This window comes from Numenius arquata, chromosome 25, assembly GCF_964106895.1.
Source record: "Numenius arquata chromosome 25, bNumArq3.hap1.1, whole genome shotgun sequence".
In the NCBI taxonomy this organism is placed as follows: Eukaryota; Metazoa; Chordata; class Aves; order Charadriiformes; family Scolopacidae; genus Numenius; species Numenius arquata.
The window spans coordinates 4,872,104-4,885,534 of NC_133600.1; the positions used below are offsets into that span (position 1 = coordinate 4,872,104).

The following is a 13,431-nucleotide window of genomic DNA, read 5'->3' on the forward strand; positions in this document are numbered from 1 at the left end:
TCCCACCAGACCAGGTTGCTCAAAGCCCCGTCCAGCCCGGTCTTGGAACACTTCCAGTATTCCCGCTTTTCCTCCCCGATATCCCCAGCACACTCAGATCCTGACTGAACACCAACACTCCTCGCTCGATTCCCACGAGGGCCTCAGTTTTGCCTTAAAATACGCCACCACTCTGACAGGAAGCGTCCCCCGAGCAGGCTGGGTGTCGCTGCTGGATGATCCCAGGCCCTTCTCTGCTCCTGATTTATCAGGACACTTTAATAGGAAAACTTCCCAAGAGAGGTTTGGTTAATCCCAGCCAGTTCTGCACATTAATTTCTCCGCGTGTTAATAACTGCAGAACTTGTACCAAAATAGTAAGCTCCGCACTGATAATTTTACAATAAAAGGGGGAAGAAGCAGCATTCAGAATTTAGCAATCTTCACAGCGGAGTTCAACACTAACACACCGACACTAGTGATAACACCGCTTTTCACACCCCCGCTCTCAGCCCTCTACCTCCACCCTATTTTCTGAAGTATTTAGAAGGGAGATTTACTCAGACGGGTGTAATTCCTCGTCTCCAGTGTCCCCACTACTCTTCCCCCTCTGTTTGGGGGTAACGGTTTGTCGCTGGGAATTCTGAGCGTGCCATCAAGGCGCCTCTCAAGGACTACCTCGGCGCCGTCCCCTCGCCCCACATCCCCCGTCCTTCCTCCGTGCACGGGGGCAACCAATGACAAAAGGACTCAAACTGCACCCAAGACAGGACTGAAAGTAGGGCACAACATCTTTCATATCGACCTGGTAACGGCAACTTATCTACGACTTCTCTGAGAAGCTAATTATTTTTACACGTTTAAATTAGGGTAATTAGATCAGCAGGAATTGAACTAAAACCAAACGCTGGCAGCCTTGTGAGGATTTTCTGAAATGGGGTTTTGTATTCCATCTGCACTTCCTTCCACTAAGGGAAGAGAGTAACCGTCCCCGAAGGTAAGGATGGAAATTTCCATCACTTCCTATATCATTAGTTATATACCGCCATCCAGCCTCCATCATTAATTGCCATATAGCCCTCTGCAGCCAGGGAGTAGGAATATAGGTAAAGGAACCCTGAGAGGAAGCAGATTGCCTTTCCAACTGAGACAAGACGCGCACCTCAGACCTTGTTCTTTCATCGCACTGATACAAGCGCTGAAAGGCAGCCAGGCAGGTCTTGGCGTTAGCGGTTTGCTGGCAGCTCTCCGGTCTTCTCTTTTCCAGAGCTCCATTTGATATAGTTCTCTCGGCCAGACTTGGTACCGATGGCTTCACCTTGCCAGAAAGGTTGACGCTGCTCCCAGCTTTACGTCCTTCCATGGAAAGGTGCTGTGGTTTGGGCTGGGCTGGCCATCGGTGTGTTGGTAGCGGGACAGCAGCAGGACAGACAGACACAGTAATCCACGAATTGGCTTCTTCCGAGTTCAACAACTGCCCTCTCCTTCCTTCTATGGCATTCGCACACAATACACAAGGACCTGTTGTTATGAAGCAGAACAGAAGAATAAATTGATCCTGGGAGAAAGAAGGCATCCTAAAACTGGGACTCTGCTCCAGTGGAGTGTAACCTATTTACATTCTAAGGGAGAAAAAACACTAAATAATGGCTCCTCTGCTCTTTCCTCCTATCCAGGCATTATCCATGTTGTACATATCCTCTTCATTTCCAAGCGTTCCCATTTAACTCGAAAGCAGGTATCTTGCTACAGCTGGTACAGCCTCCCACACAGGAGAATCCATTTCCAAGGGGGTTTCTCCTTCCACAGCGACGTGAAAACTGGAAAAAAATATGCTGTGTCTAGAATCGCATTGACCTTGGACTTCACACGTGTTTGGCAAGAGACAGAGCGAGGCAGCACAGCCTTCTGGCCAGGGATTTTCCTGATCAAGAACCCATGTCTTTTTCCAAAGAAGAAAACATCAGAGAACATTTATTTGAAAATGAAGAAAAACGCGGCTCAGAAAAAACGCTCAGCTCTCAATGGCCTTTAACAAAAGGAGCTGCAACGTCTGAATTGTGACCACACCTCGGAAATAAACTCAGAACAACGATGCAGGACCTAAGTTGATTCATGACATTTTTGGACAGAAGGGAGATGTATCATAAAGGTCACTAAAAACACATTTGAAAAATAAATGCATGTAAAGTGTTTTGGAAGCCTCAATAAAGGGAGAGGAAAACAGAGAAAGAGAAAACAGCGGAAGATGACTCCGAAACTTCTAACGAAGCACCAGATCTGACACCGATACTCACGATGGTCAGTGACAAGTAATTTAACCTCCCGTGTAAAACGAGGATAGCGGCAACCTCTCGAGGCACTGGGAGACTTAATTAGTTGCTATTCGTAGATTAAACAGAAAGTCTGAAGGTGAAAGCGCTAAATGTTAGGTATTATTAGCTTCTGAAGTATTAACTTCTGTAATTGGGCAACCCCAACATTAGAAAAAAAGTGGATCGGTGTCAATTTTTTGAAAGAAATTTATTCTTATGGTTCTATCATGTCAAAGAGGTACCCAAACAAGGAATTTTTCTTTTAAAAAGTAATAACTGGTAACACAACTATGTAATACACAACGCAGCTTGTCATCTTCAATCCGGAGCTTCCGTCTGCTACCCAAATTTACATTCCACGTTCCTCAACAGGAAACATCGTGACACCTTAACCAAAGAGCTCTGCCAGCTGCAAGCTCCCGCAGCTCCCTGTGAAACTGGCACCGCTACGCGTTCCCACTGCGCTCCCTAAGAAAGGCTCACCAGCATCCGGATACGGAACACCGGATATGTTCGTTTGTGTGGCTGTACTCCTCCTTTCGCCGCCCGATCCCTCTGCGGCCAGTGTCAGACTTCCCAAGCCAGCCACGCCGGTGGGTTTTGAGCTGGTTTCTCTGCTCTTCCAAGGCAGGGATAAATGACCCTTGTGGAAGTTCCAAACCAACAAGAAAAAGAAAAAAAGTGCAAACCCAGCCCCAAAGAGTTTTAAAATAAAGTTCTCTCTTTGGCTGTCCACAGAAGTCTGGTTTCCCGCCTTGTTCAGTGACAACTGTGGTTCCAAAGACCAAAACCCCTCCGCTCCTGCTTTAACATGCTGATTTGCTGTGGCGATAACATTTGCTTCCTTCGTCTTTTCTTGGGCATAAAGAGCATAGCGGGCCACAGTGATGAAGAATTCCTTCCCTTTGGATTTCTCTACCGAAATACAATCGTAGAATCCAGCCGCATCCATCGTCACATTAAATATTGCTATTCCTCCATCATAGAGGAGATATTTGGAGTCCTCAGCCCGAAGTCTGCTCCCATTAAATTTCCACACTACGCTCGCCAGATTCGACAGAGGAACGCATTTAAGATGAACGTTGTTTCCAAGGGTAAAGAGACATTTTCTCACACTATTCTCTGAAATTAGGAAGATATTTTTTTTTAAGTAAGAACACCAGGGATTTAGTTTAACTTACAAAACCAAATACATATTCAAATAAATATAAAATTTAATTAATCGGTCTTGACAATGGGTAATGAACTGGTAAGGGGTGAAGGCAAAGAAATCCCATTCTAAGAGGCCTGAGTCTGTCAGTGACATCCTGCTGGCCCTATTCCCACTGATGTGTAACGGAATGAATTCCGCACTAGAAGTTTAAAACTTCCAGATTTTAATCTGGTTTTGCCTCACCTGTATACGCAGCCAGGCATAAATAAATTCACCTTTGTATGCCTCAGCTTCTCTACTGGTTAATGACATCTCTTCACAGAAATGCTTTGATGTTTAGATTTGCCTGCACGAAGCTTCTATCAGCCATGTAAAAGCTCCCACCCATCCCACTGATTGCCTCGTTATCATTTGTCAGGCTAAACCAGCCAAGACTAAAGACAGCTCTGACTTTAAAGAGACATAAGGAAGGTAAGAGACACATCTTGTGTCACAAAGCAATGTATCTCGCAACTCATTACAAAGTCACTGCATAAAAATAACAGATCGCACACACCCGCGATTCTACATTAAAACTAATTAATTTCCCAGTCCCACTAAAAATAAGGAAAATAATTTTAAGTGGCTGATAACAAGCAGCCTTCTTTTTAAGTGTGCTCTTGAACAGCATGTCATGTATCTGCAGAACAGCATCATAGAATCATAGAATGGTTAGAGTTGGAAGGGACCTTAAAGATCATCGAGTTCCAAGCCCCCTGCCATGGGCAGGGACACCTCCACTAGAGCAGGTTGCTCCAAGCCCCATCCAGCCTGGCCTTAAACACTTCCAGGGATGGGGCATCCACAACTTCCCTGGGCAACCTGTTCCAGTGCTTCACCACCCTCACAGGAAAGAATTTCTTCCTAATATCCAATCTAAATCTCCCCTCTTCCAATTTAAAAAGTACTGCATCCTAAAGCAGTGACAGATTTAACAGGACACCCTGATGTCTCATGGGATTTCTGCAAAGTGGGTGTGTAAGGGACACCAGTAACTTCAAAGGGGTCACATTTATGCTTCCCCGGAGAGTAAGAGTTTCAGTCTGAAGTATTCTGACATTTAGATTGAGAGGGTTAAGAGCATTAGGCAGTACCAGCTCCATGTGAGTTTTTTTGGGGTCTTAGTTCAAAAGTAATAATCAAGAGGATTTTAATTCTGTGGTTTTCTATAATGCAAGAACTCCACTGAGCACAAAGCATTTTCATCGTGTGAAATTACAGTATTATTTCTTAAAACAGACATTGACATACCTACGCCGAGGCAGCTGGAAGCATCCCCATCTTTCACACTTTGAATTAAATTCCTGGGAAGAAAAAAAACAAAACAAAACAAAACAAACCCCAAAAACCAAACAGATTAAAAGAGAGACAAGAAGTGTTCCAGCTTGTATCATTCCATTTCTAGGAATCATCCTAGATTTGTGTTCCAGACGTTAAAGTGCACTTAAAAATACAGCGATAAAAGCGATCTCACACCAGGTGTGCAGCCAAAACAACAGCTTCTTACTCACTGCGTGCGGCCGGTGTGCTCGGCCAGCAGAACACACTCCTTCGCAGCCGGAGCCCACGCGCAGTAGGGGTCCCTGGCCAAGACGCAATCCAGGCAGTACTTGTACTGGTGGCACTGGGAGACCAGCAGCTGCACCACCTGAGATGGGGACCCTGCATAGAGCATTCCCTGGAAATGCAGGAGGGAGCTCTTTTACAACAGCGAGTGAGATTTTTAGCTGTTATTTTCTAATATGGATTGTAAGATTTTTGCAGTATTTATTAAAAATATCACTAAACTAAAAATTTTGTAAGACTAGATGGTGATATGAATGAGAAAAAAAAATAGCTTTCCATAGCAGAGATCCTTCCCTAATTTAAAGAACACGAAGGCTTGTTTCAGATATATTTTGACACACACAAATTTCTTCTACAGAAAAAAAAAGTGTTGTGCTTGTGTTATTAATGAATATATGATAAAAGCAGAATTATGAGACATTTACAGGCTATTTAAAAGCCAGAAGAACAACCCAGAAGAGCAAGGCCTGAGACGAGCTATTGCAGCAGTCACTTTCTGTGTGTAGGGCCAGGAGTTGTACCTTTCCAGAAGACAGATGGAGAGACTGCACGGGCGCAGGAGACAGGAACAGCTGGAGCTCTTCCACGATGAACATCTCTCCGTCACAACTCAAAGCTTTATGCAAATATCCATCATCTGCATAAAATGAAATGTATTTCTAAAGATAAACTTGTTTAAACATAGCATAACATTTTAGCCTGGCAATTCATGTTGAAATTAGATAGAGATTTAGAAGACATTCCTGGGCACAGGGAATTTTTTATATTCTTCAAAGCAATTCTTATTTTTTCTTTCAATAAGAGAAAAGCAGTGATTTCTTTTTTCAGGGGAAAAAAAAGACCTCAAACAATCCCTGAATTTGCAAATATTATTATGTCAAGTCTCCTTTGATATGGAAAGTTTCTAAAGAGAGCCTTTTAATGTCCAACAAGCCAAACACATTTAATCTAACCGGGATGAAAACATTAAACTAGCAAGACAGCTTCTGAATGCAAAACTTCAAACAGAGCTAACAAATACTTTTACTTTTTTGAAGTCTCAGGAAAAAAAAATACTCTGGAACAAAATACATAAAAATGTATAGTAGCTTTTCCTAAAATAAAAGCTCTTACCTGTTCCTAGAAACATAACATCGTACGTTTGTTTATCTAGGCCAGTCACTCTGTCTACTACAATCCTGGTATAGTTCGAACCTCTCTTCAGCAGCACCGCTCTATCCCCGATTGGATTTACAGAATTATCCATTAGAGGGTGATCTCTAACAAACTGCAAAACTTTGTCAGGCAAGTCGGCAGAACTATTATATCCAAAGCTCCGGGCAAAATTATCAATGCACTAGAAACAAAACATAATGAACACGATTACAATTGCTTTTTACATTTCACCAAGGTATATAAAAAAGGTGTATTTCCTTCTAAACATTCAGTTAATTCTACTTGTCTTCATAAGATAAAAACAATCATTTTCTTCTCACTACAAACTAGCTAATAACCCCACATCCCTTGTGAGGCAGAACTGTAAGCAAGGCAGCTTTTCTAGGAACCTTGGTATGAGAAAGCAGGTATGTTTGCTGATGAGAAACACTGCATTTATATCAGCAAAACACGAGCTAAGGATTTGCTACCAAAAAAGATAATCCAGAAGCTGTTCTTTAATTAGAACAAGTAAATTCATATTTACAGCACCAGGACGTGGAACTGGCACTTCTCCCCTGTACGCCATCCATTTAACGTGGGACTGTTCTAAAATGACTGGTCCTTTGTAGTTTCCTTTGGAGAAGACTTCCTGAATATTTGTCATACTGAATGCACAAACAGCTGATATGTCTACTCTTCCCCTTAGAAGAAAAAACAAAACAAAACACCACATAAAATAAAAGCAAGGTTTTTTTGGCTTTTATACGGAAATACTGTGAACTAACCCCATCTGCACAGAGCACACTGCTGTATCTTTTTCAGGATTAGTCAAAGGTACCCAACACTAAAAATACTTCAGTTTTCACGATTCACTAAGAAAAGAATAAAACAAATACATTCATAAAAGATGGTATAAAAGAAATATGTTTTTGTTAAAAAATCGAGTAACTACCCTCAAATAAATTGAAACCACTTAGAGAATGAGGACCTTTTGACAACCCTTCTCATAAACAGAGAGATGAGTCGAAGTATTACGTTAATCACCGTTTTGACAGGATTCTCCTCCCTTTGGCTCCACACTTCTGACACAGCCCATTAATTCTTCTTCTAATCCTTTTAACTTACCTTTCTGGAAAAACACAATGCTGTTCCCTCTTTGCCTCCAATTATCACGCTTTTCAAAACAATGACTGAAAATTTAGGTAGACTTTTAGGAGTGTCTGGATCAGACACTGATGTGATCTCAGTTCTACCACTGAAGTCTAAGGCTCTTTGCCACACCCAAAGGAATAAATCTTCTACAAATTCCCGTCTTAGGAGACGTTGAACCCAAACTGCCATAACCAGGAATAAAACTCAAACAAGATCCAGTGGGTGTAAAGTGACAGGTCAGGAGGTGGCAGCAGGTTGAGCTGGACAGTGCTGACTGGGCTGCGTTCCACTAACTCTGATGTTTTTATAAAACATGAGAATTACCTGCTCATGGCTACTTTGTCATCGGTCTTTTTTGACATATAAAGTTTTGATACACATTGTCTTGTTTTTCTTCATTAGTCAGAGCATTAAGAAAAAGACAGTTAACCCTAAAACTGGAAAGGTTTTTGTTTGGAGTTCTGTTTTCCTTTGCACAGAACATTACATTAGACAAGCAGGGCATGACAGATACTTCTAAAAGAACAGCAGACTAATTCTGCACCTTGAAATGTCAGCTATTTCCTTTAGTGCTATAAAGACCAGGAGAATCCAGGGCTTTGTGTAAGTAATTATGTGATTTTATATGTAATTAGTTTTAATTGCCCCACCATCTGACTAGAAAAAACATCCCTCTAAAAACTTGGCTTAGGAGCAGCTTTTGGTTGGTCTTTAATTGAAGGCTTTGGCCCAGGAACCAAAAACGTTTTGTTTCAGCTGATAAATGTTTGCTCAGTCGGATCAAGCTGTAAGAAAAACAAACGTGGTCCATTAAAACACGCAGCGTAAGGAGCTGGGTCTGAGTTAAAGCCAAAAGGCTGCACTCAGGCCGTTAATACTGAAGTAAGAACCCTTACTCTGTTCATGACAAACTTTAGTAGCCTCTGTCTCACCATTGCTGGGAAAAAATTCCATAAAATATGCTGTCCTGCCACTTTCCTCTCTGAAGTAAAAAGACATCCTGGACAATATCGAACTGGAAGTTTAATTCCGGAATGGAACAGGAAAGGCGGGATTTTAAAAACGACGTCCATCTTCTCTGCAGTATGCGTTTTCCACCAAGATCACCCTAAAGGGAGGAAGGAATAACACTGACACTGTAGAATGCGTAAAGAAATAGACTCATTTTCACCCAATAGTGTCGCTGCGGGGAAAATATAGTTGGCCTTTCAATACAAATCTCAGTCCAAAGGCAAAGGAAAAAGGTTTAAATGTCAAATGCAACCTGAACAGCTGGATTTGTTCCAGCAGGAAAAAAGAGGATGCTAGTTCAGAAATAAAATGTATGTGATAGACTTCTGTTTGGTTAGCCAGGGTAGACAGCATCCTTAATCCCTCGGCTATGAAACCTCATCTGAAATACACTAAATGAGATCTTTATACTACAAACACTAACTCTGCAGATCCGGGCAATTCTGGACACCAGAACCTTGTCATAGAAATCAAATTCAACAGCTGTTTCAGTGAAGAACACATAAATTTTATCATCATCTCCGTTTGGATTAGATTCACTTTCCCGCACTATTTCCATGCTGACAAAGCTTGGGTCTGAAACACAGAAATATGCAAAACATTTGGAGTTACTTCCAAGAAAAACATAAGTGCCCGATATTATTTTAAAATTAAGTTTAATTGAACTTTTTTGTGGACAAGGAAAGGGCTGAAAAGTATTTATGAATCTATCAAATGCTAAGAGAAGGAACTGTGCTTTCCTAAGCTGTGGCTCGTCTCATCGCTGGAGTCCGTAGCCACGAATTTAAATTCTGTCCTTGGTTCAAAAGCTCACACTGCAAAATCAATGCGTAACACACCACTGCCTTCTAGAGAGACGTCACACACCAAATTCAAGTTCAAGAGACTGAAATATATAAAAAAAAGTTGTTACCATTTAGCCACGATGTTTTAAACTCTGTTCTTACAGGACTTCTCATACTGCGAAGTATTATAGGTTCTGTTCCCAAGAAATTATTGGAAGTAGCCGAATAAAATTCTCCGTCTGTGAAGATGTGGAAGAAACAAAGTATAAAGTACTTATTTTTAAAATGCAAAGACATATCACAAAGAACAAACTGGGGTTTCCATACAAAAATAGAATTAGGGTAACAGTATCCAATAACTTAGTTTAGGTGATGAAAACCATTTCAGGCCCTGTGTCAGTCCAAACGTACCCACAAAAACAGACGCGTAGTTTAGAGTTGGCTCAAATGGACACTTCCCTCTGCTCTCTTCAGCCCTTCCTTGCAAGGTCATGGCCGTTCCATGGACAACCTATAGTAAACAATCATTAATAATAATCGCAAAAAAACCCCTCTATTCGCTAAGTACTTTTCTGCTCTTTCACATTTTTAAAAAATAAGAAAGTTTCTAATTTTCAACAGGAATATTGTGAGAAAGGTGTTTAAGGATCTGCCATCCTACCCCAGTATCTTCAATAAAACCTGTATTCACACGTAATTACCATGTGATCACAAGTTGGGTGATACGCGTTGGTTCCACAAACATATAAATTAGAGTTATTTATCTTATGGAGGAAGAGGATATAGTTCTGGCATTTTATCTAAAATAGAAAATAATAAAAAAAATTGACATAGTGTAGTGGATTGTGTCTGACAAAAAAAACCCCAACAGATTTAAATGAACTTGCTTTTATTTCATTTATTAAAAAGCAGTGTGATACTGGAGCCATTTTCACTTTAGTTAATACCTTAGAAGGGGAAACAGAAGTTCCTACCTTGTCCTTTCCTCTACGAACACATTCCAGTTGTCTCTCCTGTGTAGCAAACCAATATTCCTAAAAGCCAAAAATACCTGTAAGGTGGTATGCTGCAATGGTTTTCCACGGAATTATATGTAAAAAAATCCCTAAATAATCCTAACTTGGGTAAATGAGCATTTTTCTATGTATCTCTGTAACGTGCAAGACATAATAAATAACCTGGAGAGAGGTACTGCAGGAGAGAGGTACAGAGATTCTGTAATAAAGATTCAAGCCTTGAAACAGTAATACTTTTATATATTTAAAATCAGAACATTAGGTTCAAATTAAGAAAACCACAGGCAAAATATTTATTTAAAGGAAGTATAGGAAAAAAAAAAGAAAAGTCTTCAATTTACCCTGGCTATTTCTCTAGAAATATTATTCAAGTCAAGAGCAAATACTGCATCTCTGCCTCCAACAAATAACGTATCCGTTCCTTCATCCACAAGAAGAGTAGAAACATTGGATAATCCTTCCCTCATAAAAGTGTTTCTATTTCCAGCTGTAAAACACAGAAGATATGTTATTTTTAAAATATTTATCACTAGAATCACAGTGTTACATAATAAAAGTTCCAGATTGAAAAGAAATTGTAACAGAAGAGAAGTAAAAGCTTATACACATTTCCAGATCATTTTCTAAATAACATGAAAGCATTTGAATAAATGCATGGATATTCTTTTCCCGGTTTATTACAGGAAAATAAACACCACTATTATTATTCCCCTTAAGCCAGAACCTCCAGCTACAATTATTGTTCAGGCATTTCTGTCATCCGGATGAGCACATCCACAGCACCTGAGGTGAAACCGGCCGTAACGTTCCTTCTATGACTAATAAAAAATAAACTCCCAACACCGTGCTCCATTTCTTATTACAATTTTTCACTTACTTTGGTATTTTACTGTTTTTCTGGGAACGCAGTTCGCAACGGACGCTTTCGTCTCCTGAATTAATTGCAAAACAAGGTAAAGGACAACAGCAGCAGTGCTACCCATTTTCAGAGATTCAACTAGAAATGACATCTTCCCAGTTTTTATTCCTTGTTATTAAATAATTACAGGCAGCGATTTCTTCATGATTCTTGAAAATGTCCCGCGGAAGCCCTCCAAAGTAAATATCCGTAGTCTTCAAATATTTTCTGAAACTTGACAAAACCTCTTACATTTTCCGCTCAGGTAACTACTTCCAGACGTCCTGGAATTAAAAGCAGTTTAAGTTCACTGTAATATTTGGTTACCTTTATTTTGATAAGAGATGGACAGCCATGCCCTGTGACGAGATTTTGTAGCTATTACCTATACTTATACTAAACAGAATTAGCCACTACTCTGATGGCAATTCCAAGCCATTACCAGCAAAACAAGCTTTGGGCCAAGCCTGTGATTCTCATTTGCAAGCTGTGGGTTTTGCAGTTTTTCTGCAGGGCATCTAAGTATTATTTCACTAACAGTAAGAAGGAGGAACATTTCGCAGCAGTCAGCTATGTCAGGTATTTAAGAAAAAAACATAGCTAAAACTGCTTTATTTACAGTAATTCATCTGTTTATATACAGTACAATATATAAAAACAATATATATAGGTAGCAAATCAACATTATGTTATGAAAAAGGAATTTATATTTTATTAAGTTAATTAGAATCAGGTATTCTTATGCCTGGAATTTTGGCAGTCCATCCAAAGGAATATGCCCTCCAGCCAGCACTAGAAAACTGAGCAAAATGCAAGCTAGCTGGTTGTCCTCTGCAATTACAGAAACCACAACATTCCAAATCCGCTTTCAGAAAGAAGGGAATCTCTGCTCTTTCTGTGCTTTCATCCGTAGGCAAACGCCAACAGCTGAGGAATCCGTTTGCGTTAGCATACGCCAAGTAAAACATTGTTTGGGGTAGAATACTTTTTAAATTACTGAATCAGGTTGGAAGCATCAGAAAAGTATTAAATAACTTCTGTTAGTCCCCACATTGTAACCCAGGGCTTGAGTCTGCAGAGACAGGAGGTGCCCACGTGCCAAGGCATTTCCTTGGCCGACAGGACACATCTCCTAGGACGTGACCATGGTATTCCAGAACACTTTTTTCCAGAGTCTTATTTCATACTTTCCTCTGACCAGCTTTGTTCGCAGCACCAGGGACTGGTGCCAGCAAAAATGGACATGGGGAATCTGCAGCTCTCCTGTCCCATCACATCTTTGTTTCAGTGGCCAAACCTTAATCCTGACCCTGGATTCCCACAGCACCTTTGACTTTAGACCATTCCCTGACGGGAACCTCTGGGCTGCCATTGTGGTGCAGCCACCATGGTGCAACCCGCAGGCCTGAGGGACAGAAGGTGCACAGCCACTCGTGACCCCGTGCTCCCAAGCTACACCCCAACCCACCATCCCTCCACGGAGCCCCGTCACCCCTCTGGGGACACCCCGCAGCGCCCGAGGCCGGACACCGGCCTCTCTCCCCTCAGCCCACACACCCCCAAAATGGCGCCGCCTCCCTCAGCCCTCCCGCCGCCTCAGGCGCGACAGTTGGCGCCTCGCTCACGTGACACCGCCGCCCACGTGATACCGCCCGCCGGGGCACGCGGCTCCCGCAGCGGCGGGGGAGCCCCGATGGCGGCCCCGGGGCCGAGGGTGCAGCCCCCGCCATCACCCCCCTCCTCTGCCGGGGGGACCGCGGGGAAGGAGGACGGAGAGCGGCGGGAGAGACGTAGGAGGTACCGAGCTCCCCCCCCGCCGGTGCGGGGGAACTACGGGGAAAACCGTTCTCCTCGGTTCACGGTAAATCCCGGCTCGCCCGCCGCCTGCCCGGAGGTTTGGCTGCTCCGGCTCCCGGCGTGGGACCGGCACACGCGGAAACACCGGCTTTTCTGCGTGTCCAAGGACGCCCCGAACCCTCGGCGGTGTTCACCTTGGGGCTCGCGAGGGAGGGGAGGGCGCATCGGCGAGGTGGAGGAGAACTCGTCTGCATCCGCTTAATGAGCTGCGCTTAATTACCAGGACTGGACAGTAATCGACCAGGGATATTTCCCTGCTGGGTGCGCACGGCAGGGAACTTCCAGGAATCTTCCTCCTGCCGACACCGGGATGTCAGCGAACACCCCCAGAACTTACATCTCTCCAGGGCCGTGGCCTCCGAACGATCCCTCCTTTGGGATTGGGGTTCCCGAATCCTTACTGCCCCCCCAACAGTGGTTCCGCTTTCGGACACAGGTCCCGTAAACCGCTCCACGATAGACCTCCCGTTATCTCCACGAATACAACGAATTTCTGCCAAGGAGGCAGCTGATTTAAAAAAAA

The 13,431-nt window shown here is 42.6% G+C and overlaps 1 protein-coding gene across 1 annotated transcript; it reads right to left on the reverse strand.

The window, feature by feature from the left end:
- Positions 1 to 2,682: 2,682 nt before the first annotated feature.
- On the reverse strand, positions 2,683 to 11,136 carry LOC141475590 (semaphorin-4E-like). The gene is made up of 14 exons (XM_074164029.1): positions 11,031 to 11,136; positions 10,495 to 10,640; positions 10,112 to 10,171; positions 9,839 to 9,937; positions 9,549 to 9,648; positions 9,266 to 9,376; positions 8,777 to 8,928; positions 8,274 to 8,449; positions 6,734 to 6,890; positions 6,166 to 6,388; positions 5,574 to 5,689; positions 4,998 to 5,164; positions 4,738 to 4,790; positions 2,683 to 3,416 (listed from the first exon to the last, which is right to left on the reverse strand). The coding sequence occupies exons 1-14, from the start codon at positions 11,134 to 11,136 to the stop codon at positions 2,683 to 2,685; spliced, it is 2,400 nt and encodes a 799-aa protein (XP_074020130.1).
- Between the last annotated feature and the right edge of the window lie 2,295 nt (positions 11,137 to 13,431).

Excerpts from the sequence above, each read along its gene's own strand:
- LOC141475590 (XM_074164029.1), bottom strand. The coding sequence starts at position 11,136 with ATGGGTAGCACTGCTGCTGTTGTCCTTTACCTTGTTTTGCAATTAATT. Across the intron at positions 10,172-10,494 it reads TTTCTAGAGAAATAGCCAGG|GAATATTGGTTTGCTACACA; the intron begins GTAAATTGAAGA and ends TTTGGCTTTTAG. Across the intron at positions 9,649-9,838 it reads ACCCAACTTGTGATCACATG|GTTGTCCATGGAACGGCCAT; the intron begins GTAATTACGTGT and ends TGTTTACTATAG.